Source organism: Seriola lalandi, unplaced genomic scaffold, assembly GCF_002814215.2.
Source record: "Seriola lalandi dorsalis isolate HSWRI2012SDOR001 ecotype SW California unplaced genomic scaffold, Sedor1 jcf7180002054476, whole genome shotgun sequence".
In the NCBI taxonomy this organism is placed as follows: domain Eukaryota; kingdom Metazoa; phylum Chordata; class Actinopteri; order Carangiformes; family Carangidae; genus Seriola; species Seriola lalandi.
In genome coordinates this window covers 740138-758987 of record NW_019525029.1, presented here as the reverse complement: position 1 = coordinate 758987, position 18850 = coordinate 740138, and the positions used below count along the sequence as shown (strand labels likewise).

At 41.3% G+C, this 18850-nt stretch overlaps 1 protein-coding gene across 3 annotated transcripts in view; it reads right to left on the bottom strand.

Moving 5' to 3' along the window:
- elmo1 (engulfment and cell motility 1 (ced-12 homolog, C. elegans)) overlaps positions 1-18850 on the bottom strand; it is a 98662-nt gene that overhangs the window by 53737 nt on the left and 26075 nt on the right. For 2 of the 3 annotated variants that reach the window (XM_023412129.2, XM_087175573.1), the window contains exons 2-9: positions 12644-12796; positions 6487-6527; positions 6203-6275; positions 6053-6103; positions 5736-5905; positions 2322-2357; positions 523-622; positions 163-314 (exon numbers count right to left, since the gene is read on the bottom strand). In XM_023412129.2, coding sequence (XP_023267897.1) covers positions 163-314; positions 523-622; positions 2322-2357; positions 5736-5905; positions 6053-6103; positions 6203-6275; positions 6487-6527; positions 12644-12721 — 701 coding nt within the window. In that variant the 5' untranslated portion in view covers positions 12722-12796. The remainder of the gene's footprint in view (positions 1-162; positions 315-522; positions 623-2321; positions 2358-5735; positions 5906-6052; positions 6104-6202; positions 6276-6486; positions 6528-12643; positions 12797-18850) is intronic. The other variant, XM_087175574.1, reaches the window with a different exon arrangement.

Sequence of the window (18850 nt, the reverse complement as noted above, 5' to 3'; positions counted from 1 at the left end):
ACAGCCCGAACAAGAATATTCATTATTGAAATAATAATCATAACCGTCTGCACACATGCTTTGCATTTATCACTGTGTGAATGATTCTGGTGGTTTAAAAAATAAAAAATGAATCAAAAATAATTAATGTTCACACATACATCTTCTGATTCATCCACTTACCCCTGAAGATGTGGGATGAGCTGTCCAATGGTGATCTCTTGCGCCACCTTGTGGTACAGATCCTGACTGTTGAGCACCATGGACTCCAGGATGGCCAGGGAGCGCTGCAGCACTGCTGTGTCCATTGCAGACTTGTTCACGTAGCTCGCAATCTGATGTCACGACAACAACACAATTTACACATCTTAATGTAACCAGCACAGAAAGCTTCCAACTTTGTATTCATCACAGAGGGCGTCAAAGCCATTATGAGAGTGTTAAAGCAAAACTTTTCCAGTCAGTACGTAGTGGGAGAGCAGCATTATGACTTTAAGTCCATCTTATCCCAGGCCTGTTACATGACTCATTTTCTTGGCTGACCTTCTTGATGAAGGCCACAGAGAAAGTGTCCCAGGAGACGATGCCGTGGTCCATCAGCTCCACGAAGGCCGTCAGAGTGAAGGACAGCAGGTCGCCAAAACTAAGAGACAACACACACACACAGACACACACAAAAACCATAGGAAACTTCTCTCTAGCAGATGGCTTGGAGCGGTGTTTAGCTGCAAAGCCCAGATGGCTTGGAACACAACGAAGAATGAGCGGTCAGCAGAGACAAAGAGAGAGGTGGTGGAGAGGAGGAGATGGGACAGAAGAACAGAAGTTCAATGCTGCAACCAGGCTTGCTGAAGAAAAAACAGAGACAGAGCGAGAGGAAGAAATGGGATGGAGGTGTGCGATGCAGCGCAGACAGACTGGCCATCAAGAAACAGCAGGGGCCGTCAGAAGGCCAGCAGGAGCCGAGCAGCACAGTGCGGCGTTCAATCAGGACCAGAAAGCTACATTATAGAGTGAAGTCATGCAGTTACACAAATACCAGGAGAGATAAATCACTCTGCAAGAGTCACAGGAGGCCAAAGCAAGGGGAACACATTAAACGGCTGTTATATCCAAGACATATTACAACTGGAAGAATTTAGGAAGTTTTCACCAGCACACAACTCCTGATAAAATGAAACATTTCAAGTTATTCTTGCTGACTTGTGTTTAAAACTGCTTAATGCGTGCAAGCGTTTCAATGTATTGTGACTTCACAAATAGATTGGACAGTACTGACCTCTACTGCTCAAATCTGGCACTGCAGAACTGTCCTGCACTGAGGCTTTTACTGTGTTTTAAGCATCTTTTTAAGCATGCGTCTACTGTTCTAGTTGAATTGCATAAATCCCAACTATGGCACTAAAAGCTAACTAAGAAAGGTTCTAAAAAAAATAAATAAAAATTTGCGTCTTAAAAAAGATCTGAACTCTTATTGAAAAAAAACAATTTTCTGCTGATGCTTTTTACCACTTTATAACAAAGTTTAAAGATTGATTACAGAGATGAAAACCCTCTTTTGACCACGACTGAGTTATTCCTACACAAACAATGGATCAACAGAGAGCATCATGGGTCAGTGTTGCTGCATGGTAGGTGATTGACAAACAGTTAAATGGACAATTAGTAACCCACAGCTGAAGGACGAAGAGGCTTTTGCAGATGGCACTGGGCATTAGGGGACATACTCTGGTTAGCTACTTGATGCTACATGGAATAGCAGAATGCTGACATTAGTGGAAAGATTGTTTAAGGCAGATAGAGTAAAGGAAACCTCGTTGATGGATTGATGATGTTCCTGTGGTGATAGAGGCTATCAGCTCATAATGTTGAAGAGAGAAAACTGGCTCACAGTGAGCCGGCGGAAAATCCCCTCACCCTGAGCAGCACCGATTTGTAAAGAAGACCAAGATTTATTTCAGGCTAAATTTTGACTCGTACTGGAATTAATGATACATGCAGCTGTACTAGACTTTTAATTGCAAAAACAGCAATTCATAGACGTCAATAGGGTTTTCTTGATTTAGTAGATTTTTAAAAATAAATCTTGGTCTTCTTTCTGTTTGTGTCGTATAATTAGGATGTTGTTTGATTCTGTTGCCCAAAACCACATGCAAAAAAAGTGATTTTGAAATGGTAGCCTGTGAGCGGCTGTGTTAATACATATAGTACATATACGTATATATTTCCCATAAGGCACTGGGGCCAGAGTCTTAATCATGCAGACTCGGCCAGCAGGTTAGGAAGAGCACAGAGCCAATGACGTTACCCGACCGGGGGGAGGGGGAAGGGGAGGGGCTTACCAGGGCTTCATAATCTTCTGTAGTTTCTGATAGCGCCTGCAAAGATTTGAGAAACTTTGGTGTCACAGGTGGGAAACAAACAACCAAACCTTAAAGTCTCAGCCAGCACAGAGAGGGGAACAACACACATCATGATCGGGTGACAAGTTACAATGAAAAACAATCTTCGAAAGAGAGGAGGTCCAGTCTATGACACATCATAAAAACACATTTCTTATTGTACAAATGAGACACAAGCAAAGTGAAATTAAATGTCAATATTTCATTGATTGACTTAAAATAAACACCTTTAATGAGTCTGTCTACCCAGACACTGAAAGCATGCCAAGCAGAAACAGTTGAAAAAGCAATTTGCTGCAAACCGTACTTACACACAGCAAGCTCAGGTAGAGACGTCAACACACAGAAATGATCAAACAACACTTTCATTTAACAAGAAAAAACAAGTTTGTGACAGATGCAGTGTTTCCTTGCTTGAACTTTAACCTCAGATCTCTGCTGCTTTCTGCACATTATAATATGGCCACACATATTATGAATAAAATGCTGCAGCAGTTAAATTACACACAAATGAAGACACCATTGGATTAACAAAGGGGAAAAAAAGCTCAGCTGAAGATTATCAAACAGAACACAATGAACAGTTTCCACTGGGACTATTTCTTCAGTGGAAAGTAGCTCTGATGAAAACGACTGACGGTGTATAACTGAACTCTGAACTTCCAAACTTTGCAGATTTTTCACTTAATTTTACAAACAACATAACAAAATTAAGTCCACTTCCTTTGTATTTCACATGACAGCACAAGTCCCAGAGACTTGATATCTCAAAACCTTGGCAAATACAACCAAACTGGCTGCATGGTTTGTTATCACAAGGAGGTCAGTGAGAAAATTTGCTTTTTTTTTTCTTTTTCTTTTAAATTTGGGTGAACTTACCTTTTAAAACAACACATTAAATCCCTCTTCCCATCCTTTTTAAAATAAAAACAATCTTAATAATCCATCTGAAGTTGCACTGCACATTCTGAACAACTACATTAGGAATCTGTTGTTCCATGTTTCAGTCAGTAGAGAGCGATGTCTGCCGATTTGTGGAGCTCCTGTGGGCAAAAGCAGCAGCCGACCAGCTGATTTCCGTATGAACACAGTGCAACATCTATGTCAGATGCATTGCCTGCACTGAGCCTCTTGAATAATTACGGTTTACCAGTCAGGCACACTCATGAGTGTGTGTGTGTTTGTGTCAGACACTGATACCTATGTGCCTGTATGTGTTTCATAAGACCCTTCTGTTGAGATGAAAATGCAGCAGAACCACTTGCTCTCTGTGAGACACACACACACACACACACACACACACACACACACACACACAGGCCACTTTTAAACTCTCCAGTCCTGAATAACCGATGGGATGGTAATTTACATAAAAACATATTTAATGAAAAGAGCCAGGAGCTGAGTGGAGTCAGCGTCGGTGCAGCTGAGATGGCTCCTTGCAGTAAGATCAAACAGGGTCAAATATTTGCTAATTTGAACATTACATGCAAAAAAAAAAAAAAGAAGAGAAAAAGCTTCAATGATTTTCTGTCAAATTTTGGAAGTGAGTGCAATGCTAGAGGCGCTGCTGTCTAATAAGCAGAAACAGGAGATCATTAAGTGGTTTCTGCGGAGGAAAAGATATTAAATACCTGACTGGGATGTGAACCTCTCTGTACCTACAAAACAATCAGGATCACCAAAAGAGAGGGCATACACTTTAAGAAGTTATTGATCAATTTCACAAACAGTAGAGTCTATCAGTGTGCGGTTGTGTCTTGCAGTGTTTGGCTTTTCGCTGCGCTGTAGTAAAAACACATTTGACCTTGTGTGTGTGTGTGTGTGTTTACACCATGAGTGTGTCTTTGGAGCAAACTTCTCATGCAAGTAAACAACTTTTCAATCCATCTTTTTTCTCACTGGGAAAAAGGGATGAATAATGAGAACTGCATGAGGCAGAAAACAAGAGCGTCCCGGATGGTTGGCTGCTGCTGCCCTCCCTGCCAGTTTGCATCGTATGCCAGCTTGTGTGCATGTGTGTGTGTGTGTTTGCGCGTGTTTTCACTCCGACTGTAACTCTGGGTTTTGACTCTGGTTGGCCGGCACCTTGCACTCACACAGTCTGCTACTGGCATGCCCATGCGCATGCATGCGCACACACACACACGCACACGCACACACTTCCCCCTGGCATCAGGGCTGAGAAATTCCACCTCAGCGAAAAATGCCCTCGCTTTAACCTTCAGTTGAGACAGTCTCAAGGGGCCTCCACCCTCCCTCAACACACACACACACACACACACACACACACACACACACACACACACACACACACACACAGTTTTTGGATGTGCTGAACAGACAGAAGCCAGTGCAGCGCTCTCCTATCAGTTGAGTGTAATATCACTCTCATGGTCAACAAAGACAAAGAGGAGCCCCTGGGCATGTACTACATACATAATAAAAGCTAAGTCTTCTCTTTTCAGCAGTAACACACTTGGATGACACCTTTAGAGTGCGTTAGGGGGTCAGAGCTTTGCTGTAGCTCCTACACAAATAGCGACCCTAGCTGTGGCGTAGACTCCAGTGCAACTAATGTAGACTGTGCAGACACAGATATGTAATTTACATATTTACTAAGGTCAGGCTGCTAGTGTTTTATCCCACATATTTCTGCTGCTGGTAGATGATTTTCATAAGGAAGATGACAACAAGCAAGTTAAAGAATTTTCTCCTAATCAGAGCACAAGGCATATTTTGAACAAAGACACTGCAAACCGCTGTCACACTATTATCAAGGTAGAGAAAAACTGTAATCAGATTACAGCCTAATTAATGACTGCAGGGCAGCATTTTTCGTTTTAGTAGCGAGATAGAACAAATGTTCCACTATTACAAGATGAATGTAAGAACGTAAACACGATTACTGAAGACACTATAAATAATGAACTCTGCAACACGGCCTGATAACACATCTATCTAGTGTTGCAGTGGTGCCGTGAAATCCAACAGCATGCTCAACTACAAAGTCCAGTACAGACAGCGAGCCTCAACACCTGATGCAAAAGCATAAATCAAGATTAATACAATGATTTCAGGTGCGTTACTGAATGAGCACGTCAGTCAGCTGCTTTGAACATAACCAGTCAGAATGCACAGTGCAACTCCAAAGACGCCCTGGAATCTCACTGCCTTCAGGTCCGTGTCAGTGGAATGTGTTTAAAGCTCAACCTGATTACTTAAAGCCACAACAGACTTAAGTCGGGTTAAGATGGATCCTTCTAACAAATCCCTGGTTTGTCACATCAGGCAAGAAACTGTCCGAGGTGAGGAAAAAAACCGCAGAGGAGAGGGGACGGACAATTAACTTACTCAGTGCCACTCTCCACCATCTGAGTGAGCAGGGAGATGCCGTCCAGGTTGATGAACTCCTGGGCAAATGTGATGTCCCGGGATGCGTTGGCCAGGTCCTTCAGAGCTTCCAGCTTGGCATCCATGCTGGATGACTGGATACGCTCATGAAGCTGGACTGCTGTCTGGTACTGGAGGGGAAGTGGGACAGAGGAGAAGCAAAAGACAGATACATACAGAGATTCAGAAAATTTAAATGTGTCTGTGCATTCACACTAAGTAAATTTTCTTACATACTAAAAAAAATAAAAAATAAAAATCAAAGAAATAAAACTTACAGGAGAGGTGGTCAAGCGAAGTATCGAGCCGTTCTTAATGTCATTGCGATTCTGTGGAGGATCACCAAGATAAAAGCAGAAGTTACTCAGCTATGAGGTATATTTTTAACTTGGATACTTCTACCTGCAGTTAAAAACAGATAACCAAACCTTTTCTGTGATGTAAAAATTTGTTGGGTCGGCAATCTGCAGAGCAAAGTTTTCATGGTTCCCCAAGGACCACCTAAAAGCCATTGGATGGAGAGGAAAACATTCCATAATTGGTATAAAAAGTGGAAACATCTTCTCTACAATACAGTTAATATGATTCAAGCATGGAGACAGAGGCACAGGGCTTTTGCAGGAAGCCCTTGGAGAATTATTTTCAAGTCCAAAGGCAAGCATTTATGCACACATACACACACACACAGTGAGAAAAGCAAATGTCGACTTACCCCTCACACACTTCTTTAATGATGGCTGAGAGAGGCTTTTTCTGTGGAGAAAGGCAAAACTACATTTAGTCCACAGCCGAAGCTTGAGTTCCTAAAACAACAGTCAGCTCAGAGTGGGCTGCAATTATTTTATATTACAGGTCTGGCACAAAGAGAGGCTGTTCTTCAGGACCCTGTATTTATCTAACTGTCCAACTGCTGATGTGGGAATCATGTCTGCTGCACCATTTCATTCATTCATTATATGTGAAACTCTTCTAGATCAACAACAGTGGTATTCTGCTCCAAACTGGTGGAACGTTGTTGAGTGAAGTACCTTCACTCTAGTTCTGTACTTACAGTAAGTTTATATTAGGGGCACTTTCATTGTATTGGAGTATTTCTATTTTGTTCTAGTACTACTTATACTTTTTTTTATTATTATATATAATTATTATATCATTTCATATAAAACATATGATCAGTTTATGAGATATGATGCTTTTTGACTTCTTACACCTAACAGTAGGGTTGGTTATTGTACTGATACTAGACCATTTTAAATATAATATTTCACTTTTTTCATTGACTAATATATGTGAAACCTCTCAATGCCTCAGAGTTAAATAAAGAAACTAAATAAAGTATCATCTGAGGTTAAAAATGTTCGATCAGAAAATGTCTGATCAAAGAATAAGCAGATGAACCAATCTGGCAACTAAATGCCAAAGTTTGATGCTTGATATTTTTCAATACTTAATTCTACAAACACATTTTGGTTATTTCTCAAAAGTATTGACATGCGATTACAAATGCTCCCAAACTCAACAGACATTTGTTCAGATTTGCTTCACTTTGACTGGCTACAACAATAAAAATGCTGTTGGTATGTTAATGCATCAACAATCTGACCTGATATAATAACATTACACACCATTACTATATATACTTAAGTGATTTCTGTCTGGTAACACTTCTGTGAATACTGGATATTTACTTGTACTGTATTTGTATTTGTGTGTGAATTTTTATTAAAGGGGCACTCCACCTATTCTACACATGAAGTTCAGTTTACTCATCGCAAAGAATATTCAGCCTGTTGAACAGTTGGGAAATGTCTTCTGTGGCTCTGGAGGAAGCTTCCCAATGTTTGAAAGGAGACTTAAAGTGCTTAAGAGAAAGTCTGCATTGCAAACTGACTGTGTGGGGTTTGACAGAAGGGAGCTTTTAGCCATTAGCAGGGAGGATCTAACGAAGGTGTATTAAGTTGCACATTGGGACTCACAATGCATTATGCATTTTTTGAGCTAGACCTGTATAGAGACCAAAAGTCAAAATATCTTGACCTCTGCTCCGATTCCAGCAAGCATCCCTTCAGACTTAAACAGACAGAAGTATAGTTACTTTTGCTCAAGTAAAAGATCTGAATACAGCACTTTCACTAGTGCTGCTCCATCTACTGGCCCAGGAGTCCCAGCAGTCCCTGTTTGGAGCCAAGACCCCCACTGTGCCAAGCTTAATCTTTTCAAAGCACACAAGCATGAACATGTGCAGAAAAACCACACAGTTACAGTCATGCATTCTAGCATAGGCATATGGTAATTTCATGAGCATCTACATACAACTCACTGAGCATTGTGGAGGATATGATCGTATTGCTGCTTCTCTGCAGTGAGAGAGGCTGCTTCGAAGAGCACAAGCTGTAGTGATGAAGATTTACAGAGAGAAGATAATGGTGGCAGGATGTTGGGGATATATGACAGGGAAGGAAAAATTGGGACGTGACAAAAGAAGAGGGTGAGCTGTTACATGAACAAAAGAGGGAACAGAGGATATAACAGTGAAAAATAAGCAAATTGGATAAGATGAAGGAAAAACAACAGCTAACACAGGAAGAGGGAGAATGGATGATAATAGTGAGAGAAAGCAGGAGAGTGGAGATGTGTATAAGAGACAGGTGTGTGCACAGTGCCAGTCAGTATGTACTTAATATCTGCTAGTTCGCCACTGCTGTCATCCTCTGGTTCTTTGGGACTTACAGTATGCTGCCAGACTACAGCGAACACACACACACACACACACACACACACACACACACACACACACACACACACACACACACACACACACAAATAAACATCCAAAAGTCTGCAATGTCTTAAAAGCAAAAACTTGTGCATTTCTTCGAGCGACTCCTTCTCTCAAACACGATCAAAGCTTTTTTCCAGTGTGGACATGTATTAATAATGAAAATAAATACATTTAAATGTGTGGACATTTAAATTACAAAAAAGGTAATAATCTTTTACCACATGTGTAAAGTGTTGTATAACTTTTTGCTCAGAACACTTCCTGCTGCTCCGTTTATTCTGGCGTCGTTAGTAATAAGCTCACTTTGGTCTAAATATAAGGAAAAGTGGTAAAGATAAGTTAAATATATTTTCTGAAAAGTCTTTAAACGTCTCGCTTCTGCATCATCAGTGCAAACATTGGATCTTTTTCTCATGGTAAGTCGATTTAATGTGACTACACTTATGCATTGTTATTTCGAGTTCTTGCTTGATCTGTGCTCATATTAGTGCATTATCCAATAGGTACAGATCAGGTACTCCATTAACTACTCCAGTTGAGATTTCAAGTGCTGTTTTTTCCTTCTGCAATTGAAAAATGTTACATTTAATTTGACAAAAAACAACAGTCTGGTGATGAGTACAATATCAGAGGTTTTCACCTTGTGCATTGGCATAAAAGGTTTTGTGAGTCTATACCATCTGTCAGCTTTTCAGCTCAAAAATCTCCCTTTTAACTGGGGGGATAACAGCACTTCATCTCTTTCTTTCCAAGGTCATTCGATCACACTACAAGCAGATTTCACCACCTAGGACCCATGACTGACAGGAACAATGTCTGCATGTCCATTACAGACATTTTAAACCATTATTACACTCAAAGATGCATTTATTGGATATTTTTCTACTTATTTAATGTTTTAATTTTACTGCTCTTACAGAGTCATTAGGTATGCATGGAAAAACATCGCTAAGAGGCAATTAAAAAAATGAATTCATTTATTCTTATATTGGGGCTCTTATTGTCAAATGCATTTTAGCTCTGTCTGGTTTACAACAACGATCACATTCAACTGCAGCAGTGAAACATGTCTACAACTAATTTGTTACATGTGATCATCCTCAGCATTAATTAGAGAAAATGGACAATCTCGATTTATAAGAAGAGAAAAATGGAAAGAAAAGAAACATATTACAAATAAAAGTTATCAAAAAACACTTTGGTGGACTCTTGCTTGTTTGTTGCTGCAGCAGGCAGATGTTTTCAGTGGAAAAGCTCTGATAAACCCACTGTACACTACTACTAACACTACTGCCCAGCTACAAGCTGAAGACAGACAATTCGATCAGGAGCTGGTGAAGACCAAAACAGAGCTACAGGGTGAATGTTGGACTAACATCAGGCATCCAGACAAGTGACTCCTAATGAATGATGATGTTGCTCTTATTTGCTGGATGTGTAATTAAGCTGCTGTTTGCTAACAAGTTTGCTATATCAACTCAAAAGGTGATAATACGTATGTCAGTGTTTTATTTGCAGCTTGTTTCCGCTGCTCCAAGTGGCGAAACAATGTTTTGTTTTGGTTTGTGTTGGTCATAGAACATTGTCAGATATGACAAAGATTTTTTTATAGCCATCACAATTGTCTACACGTCTTTACAGAGGTTAAATGTGTATTCAGTCATACACCACATATACCTCTATAAAATAGCTTTATAATTCCATAGAAAACTGCTTCCTCACAACAGGCCTCTACACATTGTTTCCCTTCAGTTTGACTTAAATTCCTCTGTTGGTTGCTGCTGATATTCTCATGCTCATTTTCAAATCTTTTTTTTTTCTACCAGCAAACAGAAACCCCATCACCTTGTCCTCCCACTGTTTCTCTATTGCACTTCTGACAATAACCAATTCCCTAGCGTCCCTACACAAATGTCGGACCTTTGTGTCTATAGGGATGTTGAAAATTTTTGGAAAGACAGAAATCACAGTGTGATCTCTGCAGATACACATATACACAGACAGAAACAGCTGTACCTAAACACACTCAAACTAACATGGCACAGGAACACACACACAAGCACAAGCACACACAGCAATCAGAGATGCACGAATGAATCCCCATACAAATGGGCACAAGTACACACACACACACACACACACACTTACACACACACACACACACACACACACACACACACACACACACACACACACGCAGAGCTGTCAGCACATTGAGCACACACACATGCATGAATAGTAACAAGTATGCATGTTGCCACACAAACACACCCACACACAATTTCACTTATGCAGAGTTGTACCCACCTAAACAAACAAACAAAACAAAAAACACACACGCACACACACAAATTCACATTCACACAAACGCACACGCATTCTCTGGGTCTCAAGACAGCTCGAGCAGCTGAAGCCCACTCCCCATCGCATGACTCAGACAGCCATATGCTGCTGCAGGGCCTATTGTACAGAGGAGATGCAGAGGGAGGAGGAAGAGGTGGGGGTTGGCGGTGGAGGACAAGAGAGGAGGAGGCACAACGCAAGTTTCACAGTTACAACAAAAGACGGGGAGGAGGAGTGAGAGGGGGAACGAACAAGGGAGAAAGCAAAGAAGGAAAAGGAGGAGGAGGCAACAGATAGGAGGAAGACAAGAGAGAGATGACAGGGAGAGATAAGAGAATAAGAGAAAAGCTGAGGAAGGGAAGGAGCACAGGGGGTTTTAAAGAAGTGAAGACGAGAGAAAGACCAAAGAGGAGCTAAAGACATTTTACAATTGAGACTGCAGGAGCATTGCTGCTGATAAGGGGTCATTAAATACAAAAACTACATCCCTAAATCTTCACTTAAGTGCTTAAAGCACCTTGCGGAAAACCCAGAAGCACATGTTCTCTGTAGTTCAATGTTTCATTCAGTGGCTCAGCCATTGAGAAGGGCAATCACGGCTCCAGTTGCCACGGTGACTCATAGCTTGTACAATCATTAGCCCATCCGTGAGTCACACACACACACAGAGAAAGAGAGAACAGGCCATTTTACAATCTGGATGTGTAATCAAACAACGCAACAGTCACCCCCACCCCCCACCTCCCCACACAAACACACACACACACACACACACACAAACACACACACACACACACACACACACACACACACACACACGGTAGTCGTTGTTTTGGCTAATTATTGGCGTCCACTGACACGCAGTAAGGGACGACACCTGTGGATTCCTATTTGAGCCGTGTTCTGGCACTCATCTGGCCACTAATCAGCCAATCAACACGACAACAAATAACACCAGAAAAGGAATCAGTCCCATCTAAGATCTTAATAGTCAAAATCGAATCCAAATGCTTGAGATGTTCAACAATAGAACATCTAAGCATTTTGATCTTGAATTTCAGCCACTATATGATGCAAATCACTGGAATTTGTTGTGATGCACTGAGGTGGTCTGATGGCATTTTCTCAAATCCAAATCCAACCCTGAATTCCTTCTCTAATCTAATTCTGTTTAGCAGTCGACATTTATAAATGAACGGAACTCAAAGATTCAGTTCAGATCTGTAATCTACAGCTTATATAATATTCTGCCTTTGTCATTTTAACCAGTGAAAATTACAAAAGCAACATTTTGGGGTGGGTCAAAATGTGAAGCATGACCCCAGTTACTGGAGCCCAACCCTGCACGCTGATTGCCACGATCATGTATCAGCCAAACATGACTGATCCACCATTTAATAATGTTTCTTAATTACTTTCCTTAAACACTTGGAAATTTTGCTTCATACATTTTTATTTTTCTGAAAATACCTGGGATAATGTGGCTTGTTTGATTTCAGACACATTTATGGTACAAGATTGATGCCATTAATTACAGGGGCACCACATCACATTCAGTGAAATGTCTTTAAAGTTATGTCAAAGCTGTGGCTGTGTTGGCTGTTAAACATCTTTAATTAAGGCACTTCCTTTAGGGCTAATTAGTATAATTGTTAGGAACACTGAATATATCAGGCACCAATTGAAGGGCAAGTAGTGTGTTTTGATAATAACGCAGCGTCTTTGTTCGTCCATAGGCACCCACCTGGTCTATCTCCATGAGCTTGGGGAAAGCCCCTGGCCACTCAATGGCCACCTTGACGATGTCTGCCGGCGGCGGCATGGCTGCCGGGGGGTTTGGTGTGGGTCTCGCTGCCTCACACCTCCGTCACTACTACTGGAAGAAGGTCATCCAAACCTGCAGGACAAGAGAGAAGAGAAGGAGAGGATGGGCAGAGAAATGAAGGAAGAAAACAGAGGAGGATGGGGATAAAAAGAGAGGAAAAAACACATTAGTTAAGAACTAGGTCTAGTTATTTGAGATGATGTTTTCGTTCATTAGCTTTCTTCTAAATCCAAAAAATACTCTTTGCTGTGGTGCTGAAAAAACCATGGGATGACACAGCACTGCTCATAAGCAAGTGTTAACTTCACATCTCATGTAGAAAGTATTTAACAACTCAAAGCAAATAATTCACTTTCATAAAACATTTAAGGTTCAGAGGAAATGAGTCAACTGACCTACTAACTAACCGACCAGTTTACAGTTATTCATGCACATATACATACAGCACAGACTCTGGCTTCTTAAACCATCACACCCCTCAATCATCTGAGGTCAGGCTACCCAGCTATAAGTCACACCTTTCTATCATCAGCGCTAATATAGAAACCATGGCTGATACCTATAAAAGAACACACTGTCCTGTTTGTGGGACAGTTGACCTTAAAAACTGAGCTCTTCATGCAAATTTCTGCAGACGCTGGTGCTGAAAATCATATTCAAATACACCATTCAGTTTCTTACATCCACTTATACAAAATAAAGCAGACAAGCAGATTTTTCATTCGTCCACCGAGATCATTTTTTCCGGCGGTAGGCCAGTTTAATTTGTAGTTGTTGACACACAGAGCGTTAGGACGTGAGAGAGGTGAGGAAAAGGTACAATGTCTTTAAAGATCCACTCTGTTTTCACTGGGAGCTAGCCTCAGTTCAGTCATTTAAATGCAGCAGAGACAGACACAAACTGCACAGCAACATCTTACTACTACTTCAAGAAACAAGTAGTTCTGCTTCCAAGTGCATTCGGACATTTTCACTGTGATCAAAGTGCAGGAATTCCTGCTGTTTGCGAGATAAAACAGCACTCTCTCATTCACTGAAGCGCAGGCACAGATGTAGTAGCACTTTAGCCACAAAGGCAAGTGAGCATACTAGACTCAGCAGGGCAGTTTGAGCAGGTTACTAGTCCAGAGAATTTCCTTCTGTTCAATGTCACTGGATTAAAGGGGCATTCCACTGATTTTACACATGAAGGTCAGTTTACTCATCACAGGGGCACAAAACATCCACTGAAACATTTGCATAATAACAATATAAATAAGGATGATAATCATAATAATGTATAATATTCTGTTATTCTATATGATTTAATCAAATCTGAGAAAATTACTCAAGTGACATCACCTGGGTATTTAAGGCTTCGGTTTGGAGACTATAAATTAGCTCTCTGGTTTGTATCACTGTTCATCACACTGTGTGTATCCTCAGGTCATAAGACATTTGGAAAACCAATATTTAACATTGGCAGGAATGTGCATCTGCTTGCACATATGCATCGTTGTGCATGATACAAAATAAACTGCAACCCGCTTGTAAAAACTAGGAGCGGTGAAAAAATTTCCACAGAGTACCGTTAACAAAATTGTGCTACAAAGTGGAGTTTGAAACATGTAGGTGCTTACTGGGAGGGGAGGCTCGTTTTATTACAAGTTTTTCCATTTCAGTCTTGAAACTCCCCAAAACTGTATGGAAGTGTGACCTCAAGTTGCTGGTGTTGTCTCTTAAAAGAAGACAATGTGAAACAGGGGGTGAGTGATGCCGGGAGAATAAAAAGAGGAGGGAAAGGGAGAGATCAGAGGACGGATGGACAGAGTGAAAAGAGTGAGAAAGAGCATTTTTGACATCTTGTTTCTATTGAGGCGTAGAAGTCAGGTTCTAAGAGACACAAGTAACTACAACCGTCAATTTCTCTTTTTTTCATTAGCTAAAAAAAACACAAGTGAAATACTCAAAACAAACTCTGAACCGTCTGCACCCTGGTTTGTACGCATAGCAACAAGCTCACCAGCACTCGCTCCTCTTTCATGCGAACACACACATACTCCAAAATTGAGCCTGTAATCCTGGGTGGCTCCTCCCTGGTTTCTGTCCCTGTGCAGAGGACTCCTGAGAGTGCACGGGGGAAAAAAGCATGATATCTGACAGAGGAACAGGCAGTCTGATTGACCTCAACCCCGTGGCTTTCTAAGATAAGCCAGTTGGAGGTCCCATGGTGGAAAAACATTCAAATCACAGTCCTTCCAAACCACACAGGAGGGAGCTGGCTAAAGCCACTTCTGTGCACTCACAGGGGGTCTAATGAAACCCACCACTCCACAGTTATCAAGTGGAGAATGCAGCATAGATATCCCCAAAACCGACTGAGGAAGGCATCAATAATTTATTTTCCCAGCCTGTCTAGAAAGCTTGGATCATCCTAGTTCCTGGTGGAGAATCCTGTTTACATATTTAATCTCAATCCATAATGCATAAAGACAGGCTCAGACTAATTCCTGGGGGACAACTATTGAGCAGAAAGGAGTGAGTGTTGATATATACAGCATGTCTGCATGAGCACAGGCAGAACAGTGAGTGATGAAATGTGTGCACACAAACACTGACCAAAATTGTTTTTGTGTGCATGTCTGCAGCACTGTGCGAGTGTCTGTATACGTGTGTGTGTTTGATGAGCAGGTTTTAATTTAAAGATAGTAATGAGACTGGCCTGGCGCTATGTGTGAGTCACCCCATAATAATCCACATAGCCTTTATTCAAGGGCCCGTTGCCATGGCAGCCGCTGCATCAATAGCTCGAGATGTGGATGCATCTTTCTTTCCAAAGCGCGTGTCATACTCAAGTCACGTTTGTCACAACTCCACAAAAATGACTCACTCCACCCTTCTGCTTTTGAATTTCATCAGTGATATACGAACGAGTATGTTCATTGAAGATTATGGTGGTTTTGTAACGTATGTTAAATACTTTCTTAGACACTTCAGTGACATTCAGCTGTATATCTCTCTGTCTCCTTCCTTCTCTGCCTCTCCCCTCTGAGAAACACAGACGCAAGCACAGTCCCTCACACGTTACACTTCATAGGCTAACGGCCGAAACAAACACAGTTTAAAGAATATCAGCAGCACTGTATTCCATTTTGGAATAAGAATGTGTTTTACAAATACGAGCCTTATTATACATAAGCAGAGAATGTGTGATTATGTGATTCATTCAGTTGTCAGACAAAAGCATATCAGTCATCTTCTGAAGGCAAATTATCATCCCTCTAAACACTGACTGAAGCTACAGAGCAGCTGTCAGTGAAAGATATAAAACAGCCAATCTTCAGACAGACTGTCAAAATTTTTAGTCATGTTATAGCAGCATGGCTCCGGGGTATTTTAATGTCAGTCTGTTGGTCCAGCACTTTTCACTGAAATCTCTCAACAGCTATCGGAGGAACCGCCATGATATTCTGACTTTTCCTCCAGCTCTACCACGACGTTCACATTTGTGGTTTTGAGGGAAAAGTCTCAACGAGCTGGAGGGATTGTCATGAAATTCATTGTCATCATGTTCCCCCTCAGAATGAACTGTGCCTGCTAAACTAATGACATCCCTGTTAACCTCAGCCGCACTTTGTGCCTGGCGCTTATTAATTCATGTTAACATGCTATCATGCTAAGCTGAGGTGGTGAACATTATACCCACTCAACATCAGCGTGTAAGGGACAACACCCTCACAGATGCGCTAACATGGTTGTAGACTTTTTTTTCTCTCCGTTATTCATTATCTTTATTGACTTTATCAAACTCTCTCTCAAAAATCTAGTATTATTGTCAACATTCATCAAAATTGACGGCCCAACTTCTGACCCCCTGTTCTTAATGTGTTTGTGCACACACCCTTTCAGTTTGATCTCTGAATAATGTGGTTCAGATAATCAGTCTAAACCAATTTGTTTCAGATATGTGTCTGTCTAAGTTTTTTCTTTCCCAGTCTGAATTTGTGTTGCCACGTTCCCGTATCTCAGCAATTAATTTGACAAGGGCAACACTGTCATAACAGATAGAAATAGCCAAAGTAACAAAAAACGAGACACAAATTGCAATAAAGAGAAATCATGCTTTACAATGGAGAGCACCAAGTTTAATTGTGTGTGAAGTCAAAGCCTCTTGACTGAGGATTGGTATTTGGTTTTCCCGTAAAGATGGTGTGTATGTGTCTCTGCGTTTAGTGTGTGTTCCGGGCACCTTGTCATCAGTTTCTGAGAACTACAGATGACTCAGAGATGGATGGCCTTGAGGCTTATTGATTGGACAGACACACAAACACACACACACACACACACACACACACACACACACACAGTAAATCCCTTGAAAACGGGCTCAAATGTAATTGAGAGACACAGCGGTTGGACACACCAGCTCACCATGAGCAAGGCTACAAATGGTCCAGTGCTCATTTGATCAACATGTTTTTCCTGCAATCGACACAACACACACTGCTCCAGGGAACGACTTCTGAGAAACAAGGTTTTCACACCAGGACTTTCTCAGGTGTGTGTTTGTCTCCATATATTGTCTCCATGTCATCATGAGTGTTTACTATAGTCTGGCGGGCTGTGTATCCATTTCCAATCTGTCGCTCTGGCATCTCTTTACACAGTAAATGGAGCCTTGTTATCGAGCTAGCTGCCGTCAGATCTCATCACGCCAGAGCAGGTGATTTGCTGCAACCTGGTTCAGTTGCGTGTGAGCGAGTGTGTGTTTATTTTCACCCTGCCAGAGGGTTAAACAGGCTAACGGGACACAGAGCTCACTCCATCTTTTTTCATTTGCAGAAGAACGCTCTCGTCAGTCTTTCAGGATGTGACCGTGCTTTCCTCCCTCTCCTCTTTTCCTCTGTTCATTCATTTTGTCCACCACATCTGATGTTTCATGCTTCCGTTAACCTCTTTTACTTGCCAAGTTCCTGTCTCCTCAGAACATATTTTCCAGAATCTGATGAAAAAGAACATGAACCGGTAGAGAAAGAGGCTCCAAACTCTCTCCATTCATTTGTTTCACATACATTTATAATCCTTCCACTGGTTTAACTGAACTAGTGTACTGTATGCAATAACATGCTGCCAAAACCATCAAACCACAAGTCTAACTAGGCTCTAGTCCAGCAAGGTATTACAACTGCTTTGTGTGTGTGCGTGTGTGTGTGTGTGTGTGTGTGTGTGTGTGTGTAAGTGCAGTTAATCTGTCTTCAAACATTCGCCCACCTGCTGTAACCAGAGAGGCATGTGCCGCTGGGTTACAGTGGCCATAATTCCTTAGGATTAACTCCAAAAGAGAGGACAAAAACTAAATCTCATGTTACCCTCAGAAACCTGTGATCCGATCTGCAGCCAAAGGTCGAAATTAAAGAACAAAAACATCAATAAAGAGCGGAGAGAGGGTAAGAGGAGAGGAAACAGAGAGGGGAGAGAAGTCCTGTGATTTGTTGGGCAGCAGGACAGTGCTGGGTTTCACCTCAATAATTCATGATGTGTAATGTGAGGGTCACATCATCTGTAGAGGTGAAAGGGGTTAGAGAGAGAAGTGAGAAATGCAAAAGAACAATAGAAGAGAAAGGGGAGGGGGACAGACACTGACAGAAAACATGAAATAATGACATTAAAAGAAGATTTAAATAAAGGGTTGTAGTAGCGCGAGTGACAGAAAAGAATGAAAAGCAAGACAGACAGAGAGGTAAGGGAGAGACGCAAAACAGAGCTGAGAGATGAGGATAAAACAGCAAAAGATAAACATGCAAGAAGGCCGAAAAAGGAAAAGAGGATTAGAAAGAAGACAGATTTCAAAAAGGCAGCTGTAAGACTTCCTACATTACAACTGGAAGTGAAATTAAGAACTTATCCAAACTGGAAAACCAAAAGCTGTATATACAAGTAATATGGAATATGAGATGTGGTTTCAGAAAATAACGCTGGCGTCGTTCATATTTCACAACAGAGCAATTTATAACATTTGCCTCATTTCATTTCCAGCATTGCTACAGAATCCATCAACACCACTTTCTGATGGCATGAAGCAGCTCTCAAAGACTTTTAATTAAAGCATCTCTACAATGCGGGTGTGTGTGTGTGTGTGTGTGTGGG